This window comes from Haliaeetus albicilla, chromosome W, assembly GCF_947461875.1.
Source record: "Haliaeetus albicilla chromosome W, bHalAlb1.1, whole genome shotgun sequence".
In the NCBI taxonomy this organism is placed as follows: Eukaryota; Metazoa; Chordata; class Aves; order Accipitriformes; family Accipitridae; genus Haliaeetus; species Haliaeetus albicilla.
Window position 1 is genome coordinate 35,440,152 of NC_091515.1, and position 25,562 is coordinate 35,465,713.

The following is a 25,562-nucleotide window of genomic DNA, read 5'->3' on the forward strand; positions in this document are numbered from 1 at the left end:
CTGGTCGGTGAAGGCGCGGGTCCGGCTCAGGCCCAGGCGGCGGTTTCGGGCCCGGGCGGCCCCGGAGCAGCGGCTGCTGGGGAGGGAGAGGGGCCGGAGAGGGGCCTTCTGAGCCAGGGACGGGTAGGGAATTGGGGCCCGGTGGGCCTGAGGCGGTGGAGAGCCGGGCCTGGCGTTGGGGGGGGTGTCTCTGGGGGAGCTGGGCCTGGTGTGAGGTTCCTGAGGGCAGGGACAGGGTGTGGGGGTCCCAGGGGGCTGTCACAGGGGGCATGGGTGTCCCAGCGGGCTAGGACAGGGTGCACAGGGGTCCCAAGGGGCTGGGCTGGAGTGTGTGGGGTCCCAGGGAGCTGGGACAGGGTTTATGGGGGTCCCAAGGGGCTGGACAGGGGTGTGTGTGGGTCCCAGGGGGATGGGTTGGGGTCTCAGTTGGGGTGCACAGGGGTCCCAGAGGGCTGACATGGGGTGCCTGAGGGTCCCAGTGTGCTGGGACAGGGTGCATGGGTGTCCTAAGGGACTGGGATGGGGTGCATGGGGCTCCCAGGGGGCTGGGACAGGGGTGGGGGTGGGGTCCCAGGAGGCTGGGTTGGGGTGTGTGGGGTCCCAGGGGGCTGACATGGGGTGCCTGAGGATCCCAGGGGGCTGGACAGGGGTGTGGGGGGGTCCCAGGGGCTGGGTTGGGGTCTCAGGGGGCTCAGTTTGGGTGCACAGGGGTCCCAGAGGGCTGACACAGAGTGCCCGATAGTCCCAGGGGGCTGGGACAGGGTGCATGGGGGTCCCAGGGGGCTGGGCTGGAGCATGTGGCATCCCAGGGAGCTGGGACAGGGTTTATGGGGGTCCCAAGGGGCTGGACAGGGGTGTGTGGGGGTCCCAGGGGCCTGGGTTGGCATGCACAGGGGTCCCAGGGGGCTGACATGGGGTGCCTGAGGGTCCCAGTGTTGCAAATATTTTGATAAAAGAAATAAAAATCTAATTATAAAGGAGTTTGGTTTGATTAAAAAGTAGAAAATTATGAAGCATAGGTATGGGAGTGTTAAGTTTGAAATGTAGCCATAGGAACTTAGGAACTTAGAAAATGTATAATGTGTAACCATAAGAATTCAAGTATTGTTTAAAATCATTTAACCACAGAAGCTTTGACAAAGATTGGTAGCCTTGTAGTGTTTGTTTTAGAAACTGAGGAAACCGTTATGGACACCAGTTTGCTGCTTGGAAACACCTGAGAGGTCAAGAAGCGGACGAGTGAGGAAGACTATGAAAGACCACCAGAGGACTCCTGAAGACCACCAGAGACCTTCACTGTGCCTGCGTAAAGGACATTTACATATGCTAATGATTTCCTAGAAATCTAATGAATATGCATAACCTTTCCTGGAAATCTAATGAATATGCATGAATAAGTTTTAATATAAGGTGTATTGTTTTGGTGTTCAGGTGTGCGTGGTTCGTGAGAGGACTCACCCGCGCACCCGGCCGTCAATAAAGAAGTGTCTGCTTATCTACACTAAATTGGTGTTGATAAGTTCTTTATTCCGAGTTTTTCGGCAACAGTTTCTGGCGACCCAGATGGGACCTCACTGAGAGAGACCGGAGGAGTCGGGGACCCGATCGGTTCCTGCCGGCACCGAGGATTTCTCGGGGATACCCATCGATCCCCGATCCATAAGGCTCTTTGCGACGTCCCCTGGATTTTGGTAAGACACTTCTTTTTTTAAACATTAAGGACAGTGGGTTAGAGTCCCCCCGGTGGGTTAGAGTCCCACCGGTATCGTCTGCCTGCCAGACGCGGCGAAAGCTGCGCAGGGTTGGACTAAAGGATCCTGAAGTGAAAGCCTAGGCGTCTGCCCGTAAGACATAAGCGAAAGCTATTGCTGGGTTGGACAATTTGGGAGTGGGTTAGAGTCCCACAGCTTTTGAGGATTCTGGGTTGGAGTCCCAGCTTCAAAAGCATTTTGGAAACTTTGGGTTTGAGTCCCAATTCCAAGGAATTTTTGAGAGTATATGTGTATCTTTGTGAGATATTTAATGTATTTGGAAGTATCACAAATCAGAATTAAGAGTGTGGTATAGTGTGTTATATGTGAGTGTGAGTGTTGTAAGTGTGAGACGTAGTGCCTCCAACTGAGGTTGGAAGTTTTATAAAGGGTGAATACATTTTGTGGGTTAATAATCTTGCCAGGGGATATTGGTTATGACTCTTGCCTAGGGAAGTCGGTTCTGTCCGTGCCCTAGACAAGCAGGTGGACTCCATTACCTGGCAACAACTGTTGTTTGTATTCGCTTGATATCTGGCATTTAATATATGTATTTGGTATTTGATATTTGGTTTGGTATCTGACATTTGATAATTGATTATTGATTTTTGATACTCGATATATATTTAATAGATATTTGGTAGTGGGTATAAATATAATGGCATTGGCCAAATTATTTAAGAGTAAGAGTATGGGAAATTTATCTACTGATGGAAAGATACCGAAAGCATCTCCGTTGGGATGTTTGTTAGCACATTGGGGTGAATTGCATGATGATTTGCGGAAAAGTCAGATGATTGAGTACTGTAATCATTGGTGGCCTCTGTATATATTAGAGGATCAGGAAAAGTGGCCCATGAATGGGACACTGAATTATAACACCATTCTGTAGTTAATGTTGTTTTGTAGAAGAGAAGGGAAATGGAGTGAAATACCATATGTGGATTTATTTTTTTATTTAAGACAGAGACGGGATTGGCAGAATGAATGCAAGCTGACTAGTAGGGACAATTTGGTAATGGCTATAACTTCTGATAAGAAAGAAAAGAAATGTGGTTTGGCATGTGATGTTGGAAAAGAGTGCTTAAAGAAAATAACTACCCCCAAAGAGGATGAAGGGCCAGAGTTGGATATATCCCCTCCCAGGAGAGGAATAAATTGGGGTCGAGAGCATAGAGAACAGATGGAAGAACCAGAAAGTAGTGGAATAGAGGATGTGGGGGAAGGACCGTCTGAAGTTGTAATTCATACCCCCATTTCTCGAAGGACCCGACAGCAGGTATAAACAATAGCAACAATAGCTCCCCTGCGGCAGGGAGTCGGTAACGATGGGCTGGTGTATGTAAAAGTGCCCTTTTCGGTTACGGATTTGATGGCTTGGAAGCAGGCAGCTGGAGTATATAGAGAAGATCCTGAGAGAGTAGGCAGAGTGGTGGATACTATAATTAGAACACAGAATCCAGACTGGAATGATTTACAGGTGATTTTTGGATAATTTGTTAGATGATACAGAAAAGCAGATGGTATTAAAGACTGGCAAAGCACAGGCAGAAGTGGCTGTACTGAGGGGGACAACAGGTGGAACATTAGAGCAGAACTTTCCGTCTGGGGATCCGCAGTGGGATCCAAATAACAGGGAACATAGCGAAAGGTTGACTCGGTATCAGAAATGGATTTTATATGGAGTTAAACATGCTATGCCTAAATCTTTGAATTGGTCTAAACTATATGAGGTGAGACAAGATAAGAATGAATCTCCCTCTGCGTTTCTGGAAAGACTGAAGGAGGTTGCCAGAAAATATACTGATTTAAGAGTAGATACAGAGGCGGCTCAGATACAGTTGGCTTTGATTTTTATGGGACAATCGGCACCGGACATAAGAAAGAAACTTCAGAAGCTGGAGGGAGAGGATTCAAGGAGTCTGAATAAAATGTTGGAGGCAGCATGGAAAGTATATAATAACAGGGAAAAAGAGGAGAGGAAAATCAGAGAAAATAGATTGTTGGCCGTAATAGCAGGAACAGCAGGCAGAGGACGAGGTGGAGGAAGAGGACGAGGTGTTTGTGGATGGGGAGGATCAATGAATTTTAGCAATCGGAATTTTAACACCCCCTTAGGAGCGAATCAGCGTGCTTTGTGTAGGGAGGAAGGACATTGGAAAAGAGACTGTCCTAAAAATGGGCAGTGTTCAGGAGGAAATATTCAGAAGGAGGTAGCCAGAATGATGGTTTTGGATGAATGAAGGGGACCGGAGGGGAGCCCAGCTGAGCCTCTGGTTATAATTAAGCTGGGAGAAAAGGAAGTTAAGTTTTTAGTGGATACAGGAGCAACATTTTCGGTATTGAATACTTGTAAAGGAAAAATTGGAACAAAACCAGCAAATATAATAGGAGCAACAGGGAAAGAGGAAAACAGACCATTCCTGCAACCTCTGGATTTGAAATTTGGAAATAAAATAATTACACATGAATTTTTGTATGTACCAGAATGTCCGATACCCTTGTTAGGAAGAGATTTGTTATCTAAATTAAATGCACAAATTGTTTTTGAGGAAGGAGAAATTTTTTTGAAAATACCTGAGTCAAGAACAGGAGAAATCTTGATGATACAAGAAAAGTGGAGGAGCAGGAAATTCCACCGGAGGTGGATTTTGCAGTGATTCCTACAGTATGGGAAACAGATATTCCTGGTAAATCAAAATTAGCAGCGCCTGTAAAAATAGATTTAAAAGAAGATGCAGGAACAGTAAAAATTAAACAATACCCAATCAAACCAGAAGTTAGGCAGGAGCTGAAGAAATTGATTGACAAATTTTTAGAGTACAAAATTTTGGAGGAATGTGAATCTGAATATAATACTCCTATTTTACCAGTCAGGAAACCCTCGGGTGAATACAGGTTAGTGCAGGATTTGAGAGCAGTGAATCAAATAGCCAAGGACATATATCCTGTGGTTGCAAATCCTTATACGTTGTTAACAGCGTTAAAGAAGACTCATCAGTGGTTTACAGTGCTTGATTTGAAAGATGCTTTCTTTTGCATACCTTTGGAGAAGGAAAGCAGAAAGTTGTTTGCTTTCGAATGGGAAAATCCACAAACCGGGCGAAAGATGCAGTTAACATGGACAAGACTACCCCAAGGATTTAAAAATAGCCCGACAATTTTTGGAAACCAGCTGGCAAAAGAGCTTGAAATCTGGAAACAGGACAAACCGAGGCCTGAACATTTACTTCTACAATATGTAGATGACATACTGATTGCTACAGAAGAAAGATTTACCTGCATACAGGTAACCATTGACCTCTTGAACTTTCTGGGACTAAATGGGTACAAGGTATCCAGGAAGAAAGCCCAAATAGCATGTCAGACTGTGATATATCTGGGCTTTGAGATTTCAAAAGGGCAGCGACAATTGGGAAAAGGTTGCAAAGAAACCATTTGTGGTATACCTGAGCCGAAAAATATCCATGAACTTAGAGCGTTTTTGGGAATGGCAGGGTGGTGTCGTCTTTGGATCATGAACTATGGTCTAATAGCTAAACCATTGTATGAGGCCCAAAAGAACTCTTCTTTTGTTTGGGGTCCAAAACAGCAAATGGCCTTTATAGAGTTAAAACGCGCTTTAATGTCTGCACCTGCTTTAGGCCTTCCTGATTTAACTAAAGATTTTCAGTTGTTTGTTCATGAAAGACAACGCCTGGCGCTTGGTGTGTTAACCCAGAAGATGGGAAGCTGGAAACGACCAGTTGGATACTTCTCCAAACAACTGGACACAGTGAGTAAAGGATGGCCAAATTGCCTTCGAGCAGTGGCTGCAACAGTAATGATCATACAAGAAGCTCGGAAATTGACTTTGGGAAAAACAATAACAGTCTATGTCCCACATATGGTGAAAACTGTTTTAGAACAAAAGGGGGGACACTGGCTATCTCCGAGCAGAATGATGAAGTACCAGGTAATATTAACTCAACAAGATGATGTAATTTTGAAAACAACTAACCTGGTAAATCCAGCGGTGTTTTTAAGTTCCATACAGGAAGAAGGACAATTGGAACATGATTGCTTGGCTGCTATTGAGTATGTTTATTCCAGTCGTGAAGATTTGAAGGATGTACCATTGGAGCGACCGGACTGGGAACTGTATACAGATGGTAGCAGCTTTGTGGAGCAAGGAATTCGATACGCTGGATATGCGGTAACAACAGACACCACAGTTATAGAAGCAGGAGCATTGGCAAGTACCACCTAAGCTCAGAAAGCGGAACTTATTGCTTTGATTCGAGCTTTAGAACTGAGCGAAAAGAAGAAAGTAAACATCTGGACAGACTCAAAGTATGCTTTTGGAGTGGTACATGTCCATGGAGCATTGTGGAAAGAAAGAGGATTATTGTCCTCTCAGGGATCAAATATTAAACACCAAGATGAAATTTTACAATTATTACAAGCAGTTCAAAAACCAGAACAGGTAGCAATCATGCACTGTAAAGCACACCAAATTGGAAACACAAAGGAAATTGTTGGAAATAATTTAGCCGACCGAACGGCAAGGAAGGTAGCAAAGGAACGAGCATTCCAAATGGCATGAATTCCTTCCAAAACAGTAACCCTTCCTAGGGAAAAACCAAAATATTCAGAAGAGGATAATAAGTTAGGTCAATTATTAAATGCTAAGAAAAACCTAGCCGGATGGTGGGTAACACCTAAAGGGCAGGTAGTAGTTCCACCCTTTTTGATGAGAGAAATAATTCAAACAAAGCATCAGGAATGCCACTGGGGAGCAGAAGCCTTAGTAACTTCTTTGCGAAAACAGGTGGTATCGCTCAAAATGTTAGGAATGGCTAAAATAATAATTGCAAAATGTGAAGCATGTTTGAAAAATAATCCAGTAATCAGGAAAAAGGTTCAAATGGGTCGAATAAAATCTGGTACAGAGCCTGGAGATTATTGGCAAGTAGATTTTTCAGAACTACCTAGGCAAAATGGGTATCGATACATCCTGGTGGGGGTTGATACTTTTACAGGACGGCCGGAGGCTTTTCCCTGTTGTTCCACACAAGCAAAGGAAGTAGTCAAGTGGTTACTACAAGAAATAATTCCAAGGTTTGGAGTTCCTATTGGAATTTCTTCTAACAGAGGTCCACACTTTGTCGCAGAAGTAGTCCAAAATGTTAGCAAAATTTTGGGTATCACATGGGATTTGCATACCCCATGGAGGCCACAATCCAGTGGGAAAGTAGAAAGAATGAATCAAACCTTAAAAAGGCAAATAAGTAAAATTTGTCAAGAGACTAATTTAAAATGGCCTCAAGCACTTCCATTGGCATTATTACGAATCAGAGTACAGCCAAAGAGTGGAACCTCAGTCAGTCCTTATGAATTATTGTATGGAAAACCTTATGAATCCCCAGAACCTAACCCAAACATGCATGTAAAAGGGAAACAAGATGTGTATAACTATCTGCTTTCCATAGGAAAAACTTTGACTGCAATTCGGAGAGCAGTGGTGTGGAATAGACCATTATCCCTGGAAGCTCCAGTGCATGACTTTCAACCAGGAGATTATGTCTATGTGAAAACGTGGGCTTCTGAACCCCTGCAGGAATGCTGGAAAGGACCCTTCCAGATACTGTTAACCACCTTCACGGCTATTAAGATTGCAGAATCGGATGCTTGGATACACTACACTTGAGTGAAGAAGGCACCTACTCCATGGAAGATTATTAGCCGTGACCCAAAGACTTTAAAACTGACTTTGAAACAAATATTAACTCTCAAGATAGTAGTGGATAAATGTTATGTGTAAATAATGTGAAAGTATTGAAATACTTTTCAACACTTTCAAAGGGGGGGAATGTTGCAAATATTTTGATAAAAGAAATAAAAATCTAATTATAAAGGAGTTTGGTTTGATTAAAAAGTAGAAAATTATGAAGCATAGGTATGGGAGTGTTAAGTTTGAAATGTAGCCATAGGAACTTAGGAACTTAGAAAATGTATAATGTGTAACCATAAGAATTCAAGTATTGTTTAAAATCATTTAACCACAGAAGCTTTGACAAAGATTGGTAGCCTTGTAGTGTTTGTTTTAGAAACTGAGGAAACCGTTATGGACACCAGTTTGCTGCTTGGAAACACCTGAGAGGTCAAGAAGCGGACGAGTGAGGAAGACTATGAAAGACCACCAGAGGACTCCTGAAGACCACCAGAGACCTTCACTGTGCCTGCGTAAAGGACATTTACATATGCTAATGATTTCCTAGAAATCTAATGAATATGCATAACCTTTCCTGGAAATCTAATGAATATGCATGAATAAGTTTTAATATAAGGTGTATTGTTTTGGTGTTCAGGTGTGCGTGGTTCGTGAGAGGACTCACCCGCACACCCGGCCGTCAATAAAGAAGTGTCTGCTTATCTACACTAAATTGGTGTTGATAAGTTCTTTATTCCGAGTTTTTTGGCAACACCAGGGTGCTGGGACAGGGTGCACAGGTGTCCTAAGGGGGATGGCTGCGGTATGGGGGGTCCCAGGACATGTGGGATGCTGGGGGTCCCGGCTGGGGGCAAGGAGGAGCCTCTGGTGCTTCCCCAACACCCCCAGACCCCCAGGACGAGCCGAGGCTGGGCACAGACCCCCACCTCACACCGGCTGCCATCCTGCCGCAGGTCCCCGGCTCCAGAACCGGCTGCCCCGACACAGAGATGCCATCGGAGGAGAGCAGATCCCAGCAGCAGGAGCGGGACCTTTCACCTTCCCAGTGGGATTGGGACTGCCCCGCCACACGGCGCTGGCTGGAAGAGCTGTATTTCTGTGAGCAAGATTATATTGGAGCCGGCTTCGAGGATGTCCGTAACTTCTGGACTTTCTTTGAGCGGCTCCGGCGTTTCCAGAGCCGGAGAACTGAAAGTGAGCCAACACCCAGCCGCCACAACCAGGCAGAGCCCCTGCCATCACCTGCCGCCTCGACCTGCCCTGCCAATACGACCCTGTAACTAATATGCAATTTGTAACTACTATTTCGCCTGATGGTGTTAAACAAATTTGTGCTGTACAGCGAACCACACCGTCGGTAATACAGATTGTCTGAAATGCTCTTTTCTGACTTTTCTATATAGCTATCTTTTCTCAAAACCACCATGGGTCCCAAAACAATCTTTGAGCCACGGGGTGGTGCAAGAGACTGAATTCTTATCCTGAACCATTTGCCTCAAAGATTGTCAGGTGTGGGGGACTGGACCATCATCTCAAGGAACTGTGAACTGCTTATCTTGAGCCCTTTGTCTCTAAGATGGCCTGTTTAAGCAGGACACTCCTGCCGATAAGGATGATTACCAGGCCATTGAGGCATCCAGAGGAGGAAACGGGGCTGGAGCTGATAAGATACTGGTTTCGGGTGTTGATCACGCGAAGGTCGTGTGATGGACGAAACCTGCAGCGCATGACATCACTGAAATATGCCCTATAAAAAACTCATAGAGACAAGCTGTGGCGGAGCCTTCTTCACCACCAAAGAATTGAAGACTGAGGACCAACGGGATGCCACTGGATCTGTGGTGGTGACCGTCCTTGCAACCCCCACCACCGACTGCTTGCCTGAGGACCAACGGGACACCGCTGGATCCGTGGTGGTGACTATCCTAGCAATCCTATCCCGACTGCTTGCTTAATTTCTACCTTTTCTTCCATTCTATCCTATCGCTACCATTTTGATACTTTTGATAATAAAACCTATTTTGACTATACGGCATTTGACCTCGTTTGTGTCTTAATCTCGCTCTTGGGATCATATCGAAACCTCCCCCGACATTGGATCGGGACAGACCCCCAGTACCGCATCAACCTCTTGGTGCTGAGCACTGACATGGAGGGAGCGATCCGAGGCTGGCGAGGAGACTCTGGCATGCCCCAGGAATGCCTCTCTGAATTTCGCACCGCTTTGCTGCGCTACCTGGACTTCACCCAAAAACAAAGCTTCACCAAACTGGCCAAACTCCAACGGGAACGAGCGGTGCTTCCCATCTCCCAATACCGGGACCGGCTCCTGTGCACCGTGGCTCAAAACCAAGTGGTGGTGATTGCCGGCGATACTGGCTGTGGTAGATCCATGCAGGTGCCTCAATTCTTGCTGGCAGATGGTTACAACCACGTGGCTTGTACCCAACCTTGCCGTATCGCCTGCATCTCGCTGGCCAAGAAGGTGGGTTTTGAGAGCCTGCACCAATACGGAAACCAGGTGAGCTCTGTGGGCTGGTGACCGCTGATTTCCCCGGCCGGTTTAGGGGTAACTGGGAGCTGTTGAGTGCTGCTGGTTTCTTCCCACCCTGTTACTGGGTGCTACTGGGTGAAGAATGGGTTGGACAAAAGGGTTGTAGTGAACTGGGTTATGTCTGGCTGGCAGCCGGGCGGCAGCGGTGTTCCTCAAGGTTCAAATTTAGGGCCAATCCTGTTCAAAAAATATTGAAAATATCAATATAAAGAAAATACTGGTATTCTTATTGATGCTGTCGTGGTTTAACCCCAGCCAGCAACTAAGCACCACGCAGCCGCTCACTCACTCCCCCCCATCCAGTGGGATGGGGGAGAAAATTGGGAAAAGAAGCAAAACTCATGGGTTGAGATAAGAACAGTTTAATAGAACAGAAAAGAAGAAACTAATAATGATAATACTAATAAAATGACAACAGTAATAATAAAAGGATTGGAATGTACAAATGATGCGCAGTGCAATTGATCACCACCCGCCGATTGACGAAACCCAGTTAGTCCCTGAGCGGCGATTCCCCCCGCCCCCACTCCCCCCAGTTTATATACTAGACGTGACGTCACATGGTATGGAATACCCAGTTGGCCAGTTTGGGTCAGCTGCCCTGGCTGTGTCCTGTGCCAACTTCTTGTGCCCCTCCAGCTTTCTCGCTGGCTGGGCACCAGAAGCTGAAAAATCCTTGACTTTAAACACTACTGAGCAACAACTGAAAACATCAGTGTTAGCAACATTCTTTGCATACTGAACTCAAAACATAGCACTGTACCAGCTACTAGGAAGACAATTAACTCTATCCCAGCTGAAACCAGGACAGATGCGCATGGGCTGATGATGAACTGGGAGGTGCTGTTGACTCTCTGGAGGGAGAAGAGGTCCCTGGTTCAAAGCTGCATCGAGAGATGTTCAGACTTGATATTAGGAAACGTTTCTTTACCGAGAGGGTGGTTGGACACCTTGAGAGGCTTCCCAGGGGTGTCAGTGCCCCACACCTGTCAGTGTTTAAGAGAAAAATGCCCTTAACAATATCTTTTAGCTTTTGATCAGTCTTGAAGTGGTCAAGCAGTTGGACTAGATAATTGTTGTAGTCCCTTTCAACTGAAATGCTCTATTTTATTTGGGTTTATTCAATTTTATTCTATTCTGCTCTTCCTGCCCCAGGTGGGCTACCAGATCTGCTTTGAGAGCACCCGCTTGCCCGTCACCAAGATCGTCTTCCTGACGGAGGGGCTGCTGCTGCGGCAGGTACAGCAGGAGCCGACGCTGCCCAGGTATCACGTCCTGATCGCTGATGAGGTTCACGAGCGGCATCTGCACAGCAATTTCCTCCTGGGGGTCCTGCGGCGGCTCCTTCCTGCTCGGCCGGACCTTAAGTTGGTGCTGATGTCGGCGACCATCAATATCCATCTTTTTTTTGGGGTACTTTGGGGGTGCCCCGGTGCTGCAGGTGCCAGGAAGGATTTCCCCCATCTTGGTGAGGATGGAGGGGGATTTTTGGGATGAATCCTGGCACGGGGCGGGCACAAGTCTCTCGCTGTGTCTATCTGGAGGCAACGTCCTCCCTGTCTCTGCTCCTGCAGGTCATCTACCAACCCATCCCTAAGGAAGAAGCATCCATGGTCGGGAAATCGGAGCGCCTGGATCCCCTCCTGTACCTGCGGGTGCTGCAAGCCATCGACCACAAGTACCCACCGGAGGAACGCGGGGACCTGCTGGTGTTCCTGAGAGGGGTAGCCGAGATTGGCGCGGTGCTGGAGGTGGCGCAGGCTTATGCCGCGTGTACCCAGTATTGGATTGTGCTCCACCTGCACAGCACCCTCTCTGTTGTGGAGCAGGACAAGGTGGGTGAGGGTCTGACCCTGAGAATTGGGGTGGAATTCGGCACCCTGGCATCGCAGAGTGAAAAATCCCAGAGCTCAGCCCGGCTGCGCCCTGACTGTGGGTGCTTTTGGGGTGCAGCCTCCCTTCTCTGGAGGTTTGCTCTGCTCTGGAGCTGGCTGTGCTGATGTAGGACCATCGTTTCTCCTTCTTCAGGTGTTTGACGTGCCCCCTCCCGGTGTCCGTAAGTGCATCCTCTCTACCAACATTGCAGAGACCTCGGTGACAATCGACGGCATGCACTTCGTCCTGGATTCTGGTAAAAATCCCCCCCCTTCAACGCCCCTCTCTGCTGGGTGAGAAAGCTTTTCCTTCCCTCCTGCATGGCCCAGAGCTTCTCCTTCCCTCCTACTCCCTCCAGGGAAGGTGAAGGAGATGAGCTACGACCCTCAGGACAAACTTCAGCAGCTGCAGGAGTTTTGGATCAGCCGGGCAAGTGCTGAGCAGTGGAAGGGATGTGCTGGCAGGACCGGCCCTGGCATCTGCTACTGGCTCTACGCCGAATCTGACTACGATGCCTTTTCCCCCTACCCCGTGCCGGAGATTCAGCAGGTAGCGCTTGATGCTCTGGTGCTCCAGGTAAAGCTGGGGATCCCTCTGATCGCCTTGGGGTTTCCTTGGGGGAGATTTGGGGAGATCTCAGAGGGGAAACCCAGCCAGCCAAGCGTGAGACCAGGCTGCAGCTCAAGTGTTGGAGTGTGATGGCTCTTGGGGGGGCTTTGTAAACCTCCAGGCTCATTCTACGTGTGCTTTTCTCTCAGTTAAAGAGCATGGGATTGGATGACCCCCGGACCTTTCCCTTCCTGGAGCCTCCTCCCTCATCCAGCCTGGAGATGGCCGTGTGGTACCTGAAGGACCAGGGAGCCCTGGACGAGGCTGAAGACCTGATGCCCATCGGGAACCTGCTGGCCCAGCTTCCCGTGGACGTGGTGGTCGGTGAGTAATTTGGGGCACCCCCCTTGAAACAGAAGTGATGGTACAAGGAGTGGGGGTCTCCCCTGCCTTCACTGCCTGCCCTGCCCTCACCATGCAGGCAAGATGCTGGTCCTGGGTGCTCTGTTTGGACTGGCCGAGCCCACCCTAACCGTGGCGGCTGCGCTGAGTGTGCAGTCCCCTTTCCTGCGACCCGCTCACCCCAATCCTGACTGCACCACGGCCCAACGGCCCCTCGAGAGCCCCCACGGTGACCCCCTGATGCTGCTCAATGTCTTCAATAAGTGGGTCCAGGTGGGATTCCTGCCTAAGGTGGAGAGATGAGACACATTTGGGGTGGGGGGAAGACTCAGTTTTGGGGTGGGGTGTACTTGAGTCTGTGCGGGAGGCTGTTTGGGGGGGTGGTGGGAGCTGATTTTGGGGTGCAGGGAGAGGTGGGAAGGGCAGCCCGTCCCTGCCGGGGGCTGAGCCGTGCTGTCTCGGAGCAGGTGAAATTGGAATGAAGCGGTAGCTCTCGGAAATAGTGCCGGCAGCGAGGCTTGGAGGAGCATTGGCTTTACGAGGCCGCCAACCTGCAATGCCAGTTTCAGGTGAGGGGGGCAGGATCCGGTCTCGGGGTGGGGTTCACCTTTGGTCCGAGGAGGGCATTACTGGTATGGAGGAGAGCTGAATTTGCCCGCGCGCCCACAACCTGCCTGTCTCCTGGCCGTGGGGGCTCAGCAACCGTCTCTCCCACCACCCCAGGAGCTTCTTCGAGACCACCAGCTGCTGGAGGAAGCCTCCAGCCAGCCCAGCGACAGCTACAGCCGGCAGAGCTGACACCGGGAACACCACGAGCTGCACCGGCTGTGGTGTTCCCACATGGAGATGGAAGGTCGGAAGCACAAGGTGCTGCGGCTGCAGGACGGAACAGACGCCTCTTCCGGTGAGGAGGACGACGACGGTGGCACCCGTGGGAAGGGAGAGCGCAGCATCGATATCCAGGTGACCCTTGCATCCGTCTCCTCTCCCGAGAGGCAGGATAGGGCCATGCAGGCCCCTGACACCCTCTCTATCTCTGCAGGATGTCAAGTTTAAGCTCCGCCCCAACGTGGACGAGCTCCAGGCTGTATCCAGCTCAGTTCTCTCCTCCTCGCAGCTCGCCCTCCTCAAGCTGGTGCTGTGCAGGGGGCTTTACCCCCAGCTGGCTGTGCCCGACCAGTTCAACAGCGGCCGCAAGGACTCCGATCAGGTCCCTGTCCTCCCCCTGCCCTGTCCCCCACCCCAGGGGTCCCCGGCAGCCCCTCGCTCTCCCTCAACTCCCATTTTGCTCTTGCTACAGATTTTTCACACCAAGAACAAGCAGGGTGTCGTGTTTCATCCCACCTGCGTCTTTGCTACCAGCCCGGAGTTGCTCCACGCCAAGGAGGGACCAGAGCGCGGTGGGATCAAAGGTGGGACAACCCCAATCGCAGAGGAATTGGCTCCCCTTCTCCCTGGCTTTTTCCACATTGGATGAAAGCGCCGTCAGCCTCGGGGGTTTGGCAAATCCCTGGTGCTGGGGATGGGGAGAGGTTTGGGGTCCAGCTGAGACACCCCTTATTGCCCCCGCAGATCCCACAGAGGGGCTGAGCCGCCACCACCAGCTCCTCACCTTTGTCTCGCTGCTGGAGACCAACAAACCCTACCTGGTGAACTGTGTCTGGGTACCAGCCCTACAGGTGAGCTTTTTGTTCTCTTCCTCTTCCTCTCCAAGCCCTCTGGTAGCCTTCATCACCCCAAACCAGTTGTGTTCTGCTCCTCCAGGCTCTCCTGCTCTTCTCCCATTCGCTGGACACCAGCGCAGACTGCGCCCGGCTGGTAGTGGATGGATGGCTGGAGATCACCGTCCCCAATGCGGACTCTGCCCTACGCCTGCTTTCCACAGCCCTGCAGCTTCGTTCTGCCTGGGAAAAACTCCTCCACCAGCTGCTGGAAGGTCGGGGAGAGGAGTCGGGCCGCTGGCCAAGCTCCCGGGACGTATCCATGCTCAGCCAGGGGTTGCTGGAGTTCCTGCAGACAGAGGTGACGTGGCCATGCGTGCAGTGCAAGTGGTTTTAATCCATCTCTGGCGCCTTGCATCAGGTTGAAAGCTGAGAAAGGAGGATGAGGGGAGCTGGTGTGTCCCCCCCCAACATCCCCGCATCCTCTTGCAGGTGCCATACCACCTGCGCCAGCTCACCGGGCTGGAGGAAACAGAACCTCTACATCAGTCCCCAAACTGTGGCTGCTGCTCCCAGGGCTTTTCCAGGGGACGGAGATGAAGCCTGATGAGGTGAAAGGCGGCCACAGGGTGATGACAGACTTTCTCGCCTACAACTGCCTGGCTGTGAGTACACCCCTCTCCCACCCTGCCTGCTCTGCCTGCCATCCCCCCCCTTACCCCCGGGGAGTCCGAGCATCCCCTTCACCCTTTGTGTCCCACAGACGGACACGGACCTCTACAGCGACTGCTTGCGGAGCTTCTGGACTTGTCCCCACTGCGATCTCCATATGCCCTTCACCCCCCTGGAGCGCATGTGCCACGAAAGTGCTTGCTGGCCCTCCGAGGGTGAGTTTCCACCCCCCCCCGCCGAGGGGCTGTGACAAGGGACAATTGGGGACAACCAGCCTGGGGGGAGCATTTCTGCTCCGTAGGTGACCAAGGAGAGGGGGTGGCAGTGAGCCAGGCTGTGTTTATGCTGGCTTTTAGCAGTGCCCCTCGAGATGCCACCAAGGGCCCCATTTTGGGGGTGCGATGGGGGAAGAAAAGGGTCTTGCAGGGCTTTGGTTTCCTTCTGATCCCCATTTTTCTCTATGTTTTCCCTCAGCCTCCCCTGGAAGAAGCGGCCGAACAGTCGTCCAAAACCTCTGCCCTCCACAGATCATACCACTGCAACGTTTGCCAGCAGGATTTTACCTTCACCCTCACGGAGATCCTTCGGCACAAGAAGCAGCACCGGTGACCGGGGCTCGCCAGGATGCTCTCATCGGCTGGTGGTGGAGATGATGCTGGTGTCCTCCCCAGTCCCCGGGGAGACGCAGGAGACCCCCATAATGGGGGGAGAGACCCCCCTACATTGCTACCGCCATTACTCTTGGGTGAGTCTGGCTGGATCCCAAAAGGGATTTGGTGTTTTAGGGGTATTTTGGTGGTTCCTGCAGCTCATCACTGATGCTTGCGTAGGGGCAACCTGATTTCACCCCCCCCCCTTTTTTTTTTAAAAAAAACCCTCACATGTAAATAAATAGCTTTTTGGAGCAAGTCAGCGCTGGCCCGGAGCGTGTTGCTGGAGGTTGGGGTTCCCCTGCCCATGTGGGTGCCCGATTCGGTGTCTGCACCCCCAGATGCAGCCGGGTCGGAGGCTTCAGGACAAAGGGATGTTTGTGGGGTCTCCGGGATGTCTCCTGCCTGCGATGCTGCCTGGCGCAGCATGGCCAGCATGTGGCACTGCTATACCGGAGTCATCCCTACCTCATCTCCTTTTCTTTCTGTATCCCGTGGGAAAAGCATCGGAGCGGTCTGTGCCAGGACTTTACCACCACCAGGACTCAAAAAACACCCCCCAAACCCCCCCAATGTTAATAACAAGTGACCTGAGCGGCCGTTTGGAGGATGCTCACTCCCAACGTGGCCAGAAAGTGCTGCCTTAATATAATAAGAGAGACCTTGCTTTAGGGATTGTGGCTGGTTCTGGTGCTTTTTTGGGCTAAAAACACCTGGAGTAAGGCAAATCCGGAGCGGCTTGCACCCACACACACCCTGTGGAGGCAAATGCTGCAACGACAGGACCTTATCAGCTGTCTAAATCCATTTAAAATGCATTAATTATCAGCCTGTGCGCTGCATTAGGCTCAAGCAGGGTTATTAGCAGGGCCCCTTCTAATGAAAGCGATTTGATGGTATTTTTAGCTCTGTGGCATGTTGCATTTTATTCACCAGGAGAAGAAAATAATAAATAAGCGTGGTTTAACTGGCTTTGTGACACTTTGGGGTAAGGAGCTGCTCCAAGAGCAAAGTTTCCTGGGATTTGAAATTTTTGAAGCCCCACGGTTTTCTGTAAGGAATTATCCATTGCCAGGGCTTGGTGCATGTTGCTGGCCGTAAAATAGGTGGCGGAGGGGAAAAGAAAAAAGGGGAAGGATGCTGAATGCTTCCTCATCCTCTTTTTTTCTTGTTTAAATTTATTTCTCCCCCCCAACTCACACCCTTTGTGACTTGCTGCTTGTCTTCCCTTTCTTGATTGGTTTATCTGTAATTAATTACCGCTCCAGTGCAGGTAATTCCCGGCTGGTGGTGTTGCAGCACTCACAGAAATTAATTAGGCAGGTGATTTGTTGAGCAGATTATTCGGTTTGTGTGTGTGTGATCTAATTTGAGCCTTTACCGCAGGCAGTTGCCTGTCCCTTAGCCCAGCGGGATCCCACCCTGCTTTTGGGGTGCGGGGAGAGTCGTCTCCCCCCAAATTTAATGGTGGGGATGATGCTCCTAATGAGTCCCTGTTGCTATGGCAGCGAGGTGGGATGGGAGATGCTCCTGCCATGGCAACAGGCATCAGATGGGTTTGGCTTTGCTCTTTTCGACTACAGGAGCCCCAATTCTTTGCTCTCCCCATTAGGTTGAGCGATGGAGGGTGAATTAAAGCCCGGCTGATGTTTCTGGAAGCTGAATGTCCGTGCTGGTCTGATCCCGCATGCTCTGAAAAACTCAGTTTTTCCCCCAAAAAGCTGGGCTTTGCTTTCCAGGACATCGACGGTGGTTTGGTTCCTGTGCCACAGGGGACTTTAGCTTCGCTCTGGGCCACCTGGTCCCACTAAATGCCACCCACAACCAGCCCAGTCCCACTCCTCAGGTTTCAATTAATCAAACTTAATATTCTCACCTTAATAAGAAGAACCCAACAGCTTTCAGCAATAATTGTTAGGGCTCATAAAGCATAAACCAGCTCTGGCTGTTGCCCGCCCTCCTGAAAAAACCACAATATCGCTCTTGCTTTTAATGCAACGGCAAAGCCTTATTGCTTTTAAACTAAGCTTAGAGCAAGTCATTTACATAACAGAAAATTAAATAAGGCCACTGCAGCCATAAAGAAGTGGGATTAATTTACTTTACTAATGAAAGCTGCAAATTGAGGTCTTATGTGAGAAAAATGCTGGATTTTTTTAATGAAGTACTCCAAATTTCTGTCCCTGTGGTAACCCTGGGGTGTTTGGGATCAAATCAGACCACGCTCATGCCCTGGTTTTGCTCCCCAGTGGTCTAAAGCCATCAGCTGGATGCTGGTGTAACCTCGGGGGGGTCAATCCTGGGTCCCATCCTGGTCATCACCTTCATTAATGACCTGGATGATGAGGCAACCTCAACAAGGGGTCCTGGTGGCCACCAGGTTGACCATCAGCAACGTGTTCTCACTGCGGTGGCAGCAAATGGTTTGACTGCATCGCAGAGCTGCCTTAAAACCTGAGCTTGAGTTTTAAGAAGTTGTTTAAAAGTGGAAAAACTTCTTTTTTTTCTCTTTAAAAAAAGATGCTGCTCTTCACCTTGAATCTGCCCGTAAGAGTGAGACACAGATGAAGGTCTCTTGTAGTGGGTTGAGAACAGCCTTGTGTACCTGGCTGTTGCTCGTTAATGTTAATTAATGTCACAGTGATGGTTGGGTGGGCTGTTTTCAATTGGGCCAATTAAATGGGTGGGTCGAGGTGGTGGCTGGTGCACTGTGTGCCGTGCTCGTCCTCTTTGAAGCCACTTCACCAGAGTGGTTGGTGGTCACAATCTACTGTCCTTCATGGTGCTGGGGAGGGGAAGGCTGAGAACAGGATTTTGGGGGGAAATCCTGATTTTTTTTACCTTTCCAGAGAAAGCTAGATCCAGAGCAAGGCACTAATCCTCATAATTTCCCTGTATGGCACCTACAGAGTCTATAACACCATCAGTAACGTGGCCATCCCACCCTAACACACAAAAACTCTTTTCCCCCCGGTTTTTTTTGGCTTTTAATGACCAAAATTGTTTTCCCTTCTGGATAAATGTGTTTTATTGAGCTTGGTTGCTCTGGTAGGAAGATTTTCTCTTGCTGCCTGCTCTTTGCCCCCAACTGGGACATCCCCATCCTGCTGATGAAGCTCCTTTGAAGGTTGTTTCTGAGCATCCACCCCAACCCAAGCTTCATCCTCAGATGGGCGAAGTCCATCATCACAAATTTCCAACAAGAAACCAATTTTCCCTTTTTATTTTTCACCTGCCAAACCTGATGTTAAAAGACCCCTTGGGATGAAGACGATGATTTACCACATCTCATGGCAGCCTGTTCCAATGGCTAATTATCCTGCCAGCTAATTACCTGCACGTTTCCTTTCCAGGCTGAATTTCTGAGCTTCGATTCCCACCAACGGGCCCTTGTGTGTTGCCTTTACTGCATAAAAACAAGCCGATATTATCGAGACAGCCATTTCTTTGGGAGCCAACAACCCCACATCAAACCCCCTCTTACAACTCCTTTAATTAGCAATGGAAGAAGTTGGGCAATCTAAAAAAAAAAATCCCAGGGGCTGAGTGCTCCCAAGGAAAGCTTAACGCTTAAATAAAAAAAATAAATTATCAAGCAGATGAGGGTTTTTTCCTTTACAAATGAGGGTGGCTTCCCAGCAATGGCAAACAGAGAGGGTTTTTTTTATTTTATTTAATCTCAATTTGCACACACCAAGCAATTACTAGCCACCCTCTTCAACTCAAGTGAATGACCTCATTTGTTCTTTGCAATGTTTTTATTGTTACTATTTTCCCGAAGGTTGAGGCAAGCGTGTTAGCCTCTAATTGAAACCAACTGTGTGTTGTTTGGGAATAATTAAATTAATTGCTTGAAAGGTCAAGTGAGAAGGGGGAATGTCTGTACCTATTGAAAATGAGTTTGGAGCAGGTAGGAGGATACAAGATCTTGTCCCCATGCTTCAGCTCCAAGCCAGCAAACCTTATCCCATCCTGCTCCTCCCTTGGCATGTTTTTGGGGCTCCGGAGTATCTGATTTATCTGCAGGAATCTGTCTTCTCTTCTCCAGCCTTAATTCAGAGCTGACAGCCAGATTTATCAGCAGGAATCCATCTTTTCTTTTCCAGCCTTAAAATTTACAGATTTACGAGCAGAAATTTGCTCCTGCTGCCCTTTAGGTTGTGTACACTGGGGAAGTATATCATTAATAATTATAGAATTAATAACCAATAACCCAGCAATGGGTGGAAATGCTGACTCAGCATCCTCCCAAGATTTGTGGTTGGACCAGAAGCCCGGCACGGGATTTCTCCCCTGGATACAATGTGCATCAGCCTCAGGTGAAATATTGAGCCAAAGATGGAAAAAACCTCTTCCAGCTGAATTCTGCCAATTTTGTGCTGGTAATGAACTGGAAGCAGGGATATATATTTTTTTTTTAACTGAGATCTAAATAATTTCCAGGAGAAAAGGGATCCAAGTCATTTGCCTATGAAAGATGCTCTCAATAGGAAACTTCTGCTTCTTCCGTGCTCTTATGTGATACTTTAAAATTATAAGGTGTGAGATGCTATTATAAGGAGAGGGCAGGAGGCAAATAAATGTTAATGTCAGTCCTGGGACTGCTTGACATCACTGCTGTGGCAAAGGGGGGTCCCAAGCCCTCCCCAAAGCAAGCCAGACCCAGGAGTCTCGCTATTCCCACCACCCCACTTATTCCATTCCCAAATCTGCTGTTTGATTTTTTTGGTTTTTTTTGTTGTTAACAAAAAAATATGATACTAATAAAAGAATTTAATTAAATTATTGGCTGATGCTGCTCCTTGAGAGACCTTCTGGGGTTGGGCTTTTGGATGTTCTGCAAGATCCAGCCCAGGTGTCTCGTGCTGTTTCGCAGCCTGCAGAGAGCAGCCTTTCCCTCCTCGATGGAAGGTCCCAGCTGCCTTCTGCTCTTTATTAAAATGCCAAAAATCGGGCAAAATCCAAGCATCCCGCTCCTTCCCTTATGCTGTGACCCACCACCGTGGAGAGATGAAAGCTCCCCAAAGGTCCCAAAATTGTCTTATCAAGCAGGAGATAAGAATTTTTTTTTTCTTTCTTGATCTCTTAGAGTTTGTGCTTTGCATTGAGTGGGGTGGGAATAAAAAAAAAATCATGTTTTTTGGGGAAAGATTAGCTCATTGTCATGTGAGTCCAGAACGTGGGACTTCATAAAGCATCCTGAGACCTACAACAAAATGATGAGATTTGGGTCCTGCTCATGATCTGCTTACACAGACTCAAGTGAATGAGCCAAAAATCACATGATACATGGCAGTTTGGGCTATTTATGCTACTTATTGGTGAGCCATTCCTGCTGCTGCCAGGACAACCTTTCAGGACCACCATCTGCTCCTGGAGTCCCTCCTAACCCATAGACCCTGATGTGTTGTCGTGGTTTAACCCCAGCCAGCAACTAAGCACCACGCAGCCGCTCACTCACTCCCCCCATCCAGTGGGATGGGGGAGAAAATCGGGAAAAGAAGTAAAACTCGTGGGTTGAGATAAGAACGGTTTAATAGAACAGAAAAGAAGAAACTAATCATGATAATGATAACACTAATAAAATGACAACAGTAGTAATAAAAGAATTGGAATATACAAATGATGCGCAGGGCAATCGCTCACCACCCGCCAATCGACACCCAGCTAGTCCCCGAGCGGCAATTCCCTGCCCCCACCTCCCAGTTCCTATACTAGATGGGACGTCACATGGTATCGAATACACCGTTGGCCAGTTTGGGTCAGGTGCCCTGGCTGTGTCCTGTGCCAACTTCTTGTGCCCCTCCAGCTTTCTCGCTGGCTGGGCATGAGAAGCTGAAAAATCCTTGATTTTAGACTAAACACTACTTAGCAACAACTGAAAACATCAGTGTTATCAACTTTCTTCTCATACTGAACTCAAAACATAGCACTGTACCAGCTACTAGGAAGACATTTAACTCTATCCCAGCTGAAACCAGGACAGGAATCCTGCTTCCATCCTTTGGTCAGTGTTAGTCAGGCGCACTGTAAACCAATCAGAAGATATTTCTTTTCGGGCTGGCTCTGCACAATGTTTTTTCATGAACAGATTTTTTTTTTCAAGCATCAGGTTCTGACTTTTAAGGAAGCAGTGTCATTCCCAGTAAGAAGTCGGGCACTTAACAGCCTGTTGATTTTTAAAAATTCCGAGAATTAATCAAATTTATTATGGGATGGACTTGAATCAAGAACAAACTGGTTTTGACTCAAAGTCCAATAATTTCTGTTCAAACCAGTTAGTTGTTTTTAAATTAAGGATATACTCCAGTGAGTTTATAGAAGCCTATGAAAGATCAGTTAATTACCTAGGCATCTGTGGGGTAATGTATTAACCTAGGCTACCAGCATGTCATGAGAACAAGAAATTAGAAAAGTTTTAATACCTTCGAGACATGATAGAATCATAGAATCATTTAAGTTGAAAAAGACCTTTAAGATCATTGAGTCCAACCGTAAAACTAAGACTGTGAAGACCACTGCAAGATGGATTGTGAAAAATCTTGGAAATGTGAAATACAGCATTAATAAACTAAATATGAAAATTTTGAATAAAAGAAAATAATTATGAGCATATGTATAACAGGCTGCTAGAACATTAGTTACATAAGACAGGAAAGAATACTTACGTGCCCATCTGTATTCCTAGCTAAATAAACATTGTAATTTCTTATGTGGCTTTCTATAAACATAAATTTTGTATGAAAAAAGCCAAATAATGTAGTGGAATAGCTTTTTCTTAATCTTAAATGCTTCAAGATAATATATAGAATATGGGAATCAGGCTAAGGAAACAGCAAAGATATATGAAGGGACAAATCCCCAGTGTGAATATGTGCTACAGAAATATTTATTTTAAAATAGGTGATCTTTGCATCACTTCATTGACAAATGTTGCCTTTATTAAGTGTTATGACAGTGCCTAAGAATGTCAATTCAGAACGGAAATACATGAGCAGCTTTTCAGAAATATAATCCCCTGTTCCTTCCTCAAGGTACTTGCTATCCATTTGCCAGATAGCATGAAAGGTAAACAGACAAGTAGGATGGGAATAACAGAAGACAATGAGGTGATGATATCAAGAGAGTTTAGCAGAAAAGAGGTGTTTCAATGCTCACTGCAGTTCTTCAGTACTAATACTGGTCAGGTATAGCTCTGCTCATGTTTGGTGGATAGTACTCAGAAGGAACACAACCTCTGTTTTCTGCTGCCAAATTTTCATTCTATAATCTTGTACAAAGCTATTAAATTTCCCTTCTAATCAGCATAGCAACTCTCTCAAAAATTTCTGAATCTCATATCAACCTAGACATAAGTGTTGATAGAAATAACCTTTTTGGAAGAGGTTCCTGTCGCACAGCTGGGAAGCATGGCACCATATAGTGTGGACCAGCTATTGGTCCAGAAATTGTGAGCACAGAAATTTATTGGATAGCTTCCAAACTAGCAAGGCACTGGATAATATATTGTATCATTATGTAGTAATACAAGTAGTAATGTATATAATGCAGACAGATCACAAGAAAGAGCATTCTAGATGAATATAATCCTTTGCAAGTACCCTTGGGGTGACACAAGCAGTTTGAAAAGAGCTCTGACACAATGGTCCTCTGCAGAATATGAAGGAAAGGTATAAAATGTGTGCAGCATTGCTGTACACTATTTTGCATATAGTTAGTTTGAGTATTGGTAATTGCTAGGCTATCCCATTGAAACAATAGCTGTAATCATATTCTAGACCGACACACAATTAGTAGAAGTAGACTGCTTGACGTATAAGCCATCTGATGTAGAAAAAGCGGCACCTAACATTTTACTCGAAATATCCTCACTAAAAGTTATTGACATGCAGGTTTTCTGCAAGACCTTTTTTCTTCCCCTTAACAATGATGAATTAGAAAGCATTTTGATGGGACAACATATTCTTCCTGCTGAGTTATCACGTCTTCTGAGTATTGGTAAACTACTCACTGACTACTGTCTGAAAGGAATGATTGGCTGTATGCTTGCATGCTTCGAATTAGTTAAAGGACACCTAGGACAAGAAATGGGAACGCTTTCTGGTTGTCTATGCCTCTGAATCAAAACAAGTAAAAGTGTAATTTGCATTGTCCTCATTTAATAACTGTCACATAGTTACTAAGGATCTAATCTTTGAAACCATTAATATAAAATGCTGTCATGATGAGACATAGGTAAGAGGTATTTAACCTGATATGCCTGTGCCCAAAACACAATAGAAGACAACAATCTCTTTGCTGCCACTTCTCTTTGAACTGAACAGGGTCCTATTTGCACATCCCTGAAGAATTCAATGCAACAGACAGCGCTTTGTGCCACATATGCTTCCCTTGCTCTAATCTGAATTAATGAATTTTTCCCTCTCCCAGTAACTGTGAGACAAGTCACATGCTTTTTCCAGACACTGAAGATTTTACATCTTTAAAAATCATTACTTGGTCCAAGATTAACTGAAAGCTAATAAAAAAATTGTCACCATCCACCTTCTTAAAAGATCCGTATTACAACCAGGAGAAAATCCTTCTTCTACTTAAACAAGTGGAGTAGTCTATCTCAATAGCCCACTGACTGGGCATGACTAAGAAACTCACTTTAGAAACAGAGTAGATTAGATCCTTTATCAAAGGAGTGTAAAGGAACAAGCACACAACACGGTTTAGGTCTAGTGATGGGACGAGGATGTCCCTTGATTCGAGATAATTCTCATCTCCTTCATAAGGTCGTGTGTGGGTCTGAGGGGATAAATGCTAATAATAGTCTCTACTTCCTCTGGGCATTAACTGGTGAGGGTGAGTTATGAGGGAGCTCATGGGCTCCAGAAGTTCTTCTGAGGTAGATGGTGGGTAAACCCTAGCATGGCTCATTAGAGAAATGGTCCTGTAATATCTGAAGGATTTGGACTGTCACTATGCTTCTTCACCTGTCCACTCATTCTTCCTCATACCAAGGAGAGTAGGATTCATCACCAGGGTGATTCACACTCTGACTGTCAGAGGGTGTCCCAATCCAATATCGGGGAGGTGTCTTAAACGATCCCAAGAGCGAGATTAAGACACAAACGAGGTCAGATGCCGTACAACCTAACAAGTTTTATTTCCTATAACAACTGATAATAGCGACAGGACAGAGGGAAGAAGAAAGGAAAACGAGGGAGGCCTAAGCAAGAAACCGGGAGAGATGCAGCAAGACTAGTTACCACCACCACGAAGCCAGCAACAGCCCATTGGCTCGGTCTCGGTGCAGGTGATGGGGGTCCAAGTTCCAGGTTCCAGCAGACAGACGACGATGATGAGTCCCAGTTTCAAGTGCTGATTATCAATCCCTTGCAGTTCTTTTTTTCCAGTCCCTTGCAGTTCCTTTTTCGAGGGACGAGTACGCAGTTTTTTTCCGAAGAGTTCAGCCATTCCCACAGAGACCACTAGCTTCAGGCGGATATGGTGATTTCTTCAGGGCATTCAGCACATACTCCCCACAGCAACAGGATGATGAGGCTAGCAAATGGTCAGCAAAGTTGAGACAAATATAGTCCAACACAGTCTCTTACGGGGGGGTCATTGCATGGCAAAAGTTCACTTAGATGCCTAAGTGGGAAAATTAAACATTTCAAGGAGATTTCTCTTCGTAACATCGACACTAATGAAAGTCATCACCCATCTCTTTGGACGGATTTCTGT

The 25,562-nt window shown here is 47.5% G+C and overlaps 1 protein-coding gene across 1 annotated transcript; it reads left to right on the forward strand.

Moving 5' to 3' along the window:
- On the forward strand, positions 1-20,582 carry DHX34 (DExH-box helicase 34). Its single transcript, XM_069775507.1, is given in 23 exon segments — positions 1-123; positions 8,418-8,692; positions 9,526-9,985; positions 11,174-11,422; positions 11,424-11,486; positions 11,593-11,853; positions 12,047-12,149; positions 12,252-12,469; positions 12,652-12,826; positions 12,924-13,117; positions 13,312-13,413; positions 13,568-13,807; positions 13,887-14,054; positions 14,145-14,256; positions 14,417-14,523; positions 14,609-14,866; positions 14,998-15,033; positions 15,035-15,072; positions 15,074-15,170; positions 15,269-15,423; positions 15,491-15,495; positions 15,665-15,922; positions 19,181-20,582. Coding segments are annotated over 21 exon segments (3,402 nt in total). The 5' UTR covers positions 1-123; positions 8,418-8,453; the 3' UTR covers positions 15,787-15,922; positions 19,181-20,582.
- Positions 20,583-25,562: the final 4,980 nt, after the last annotated feature.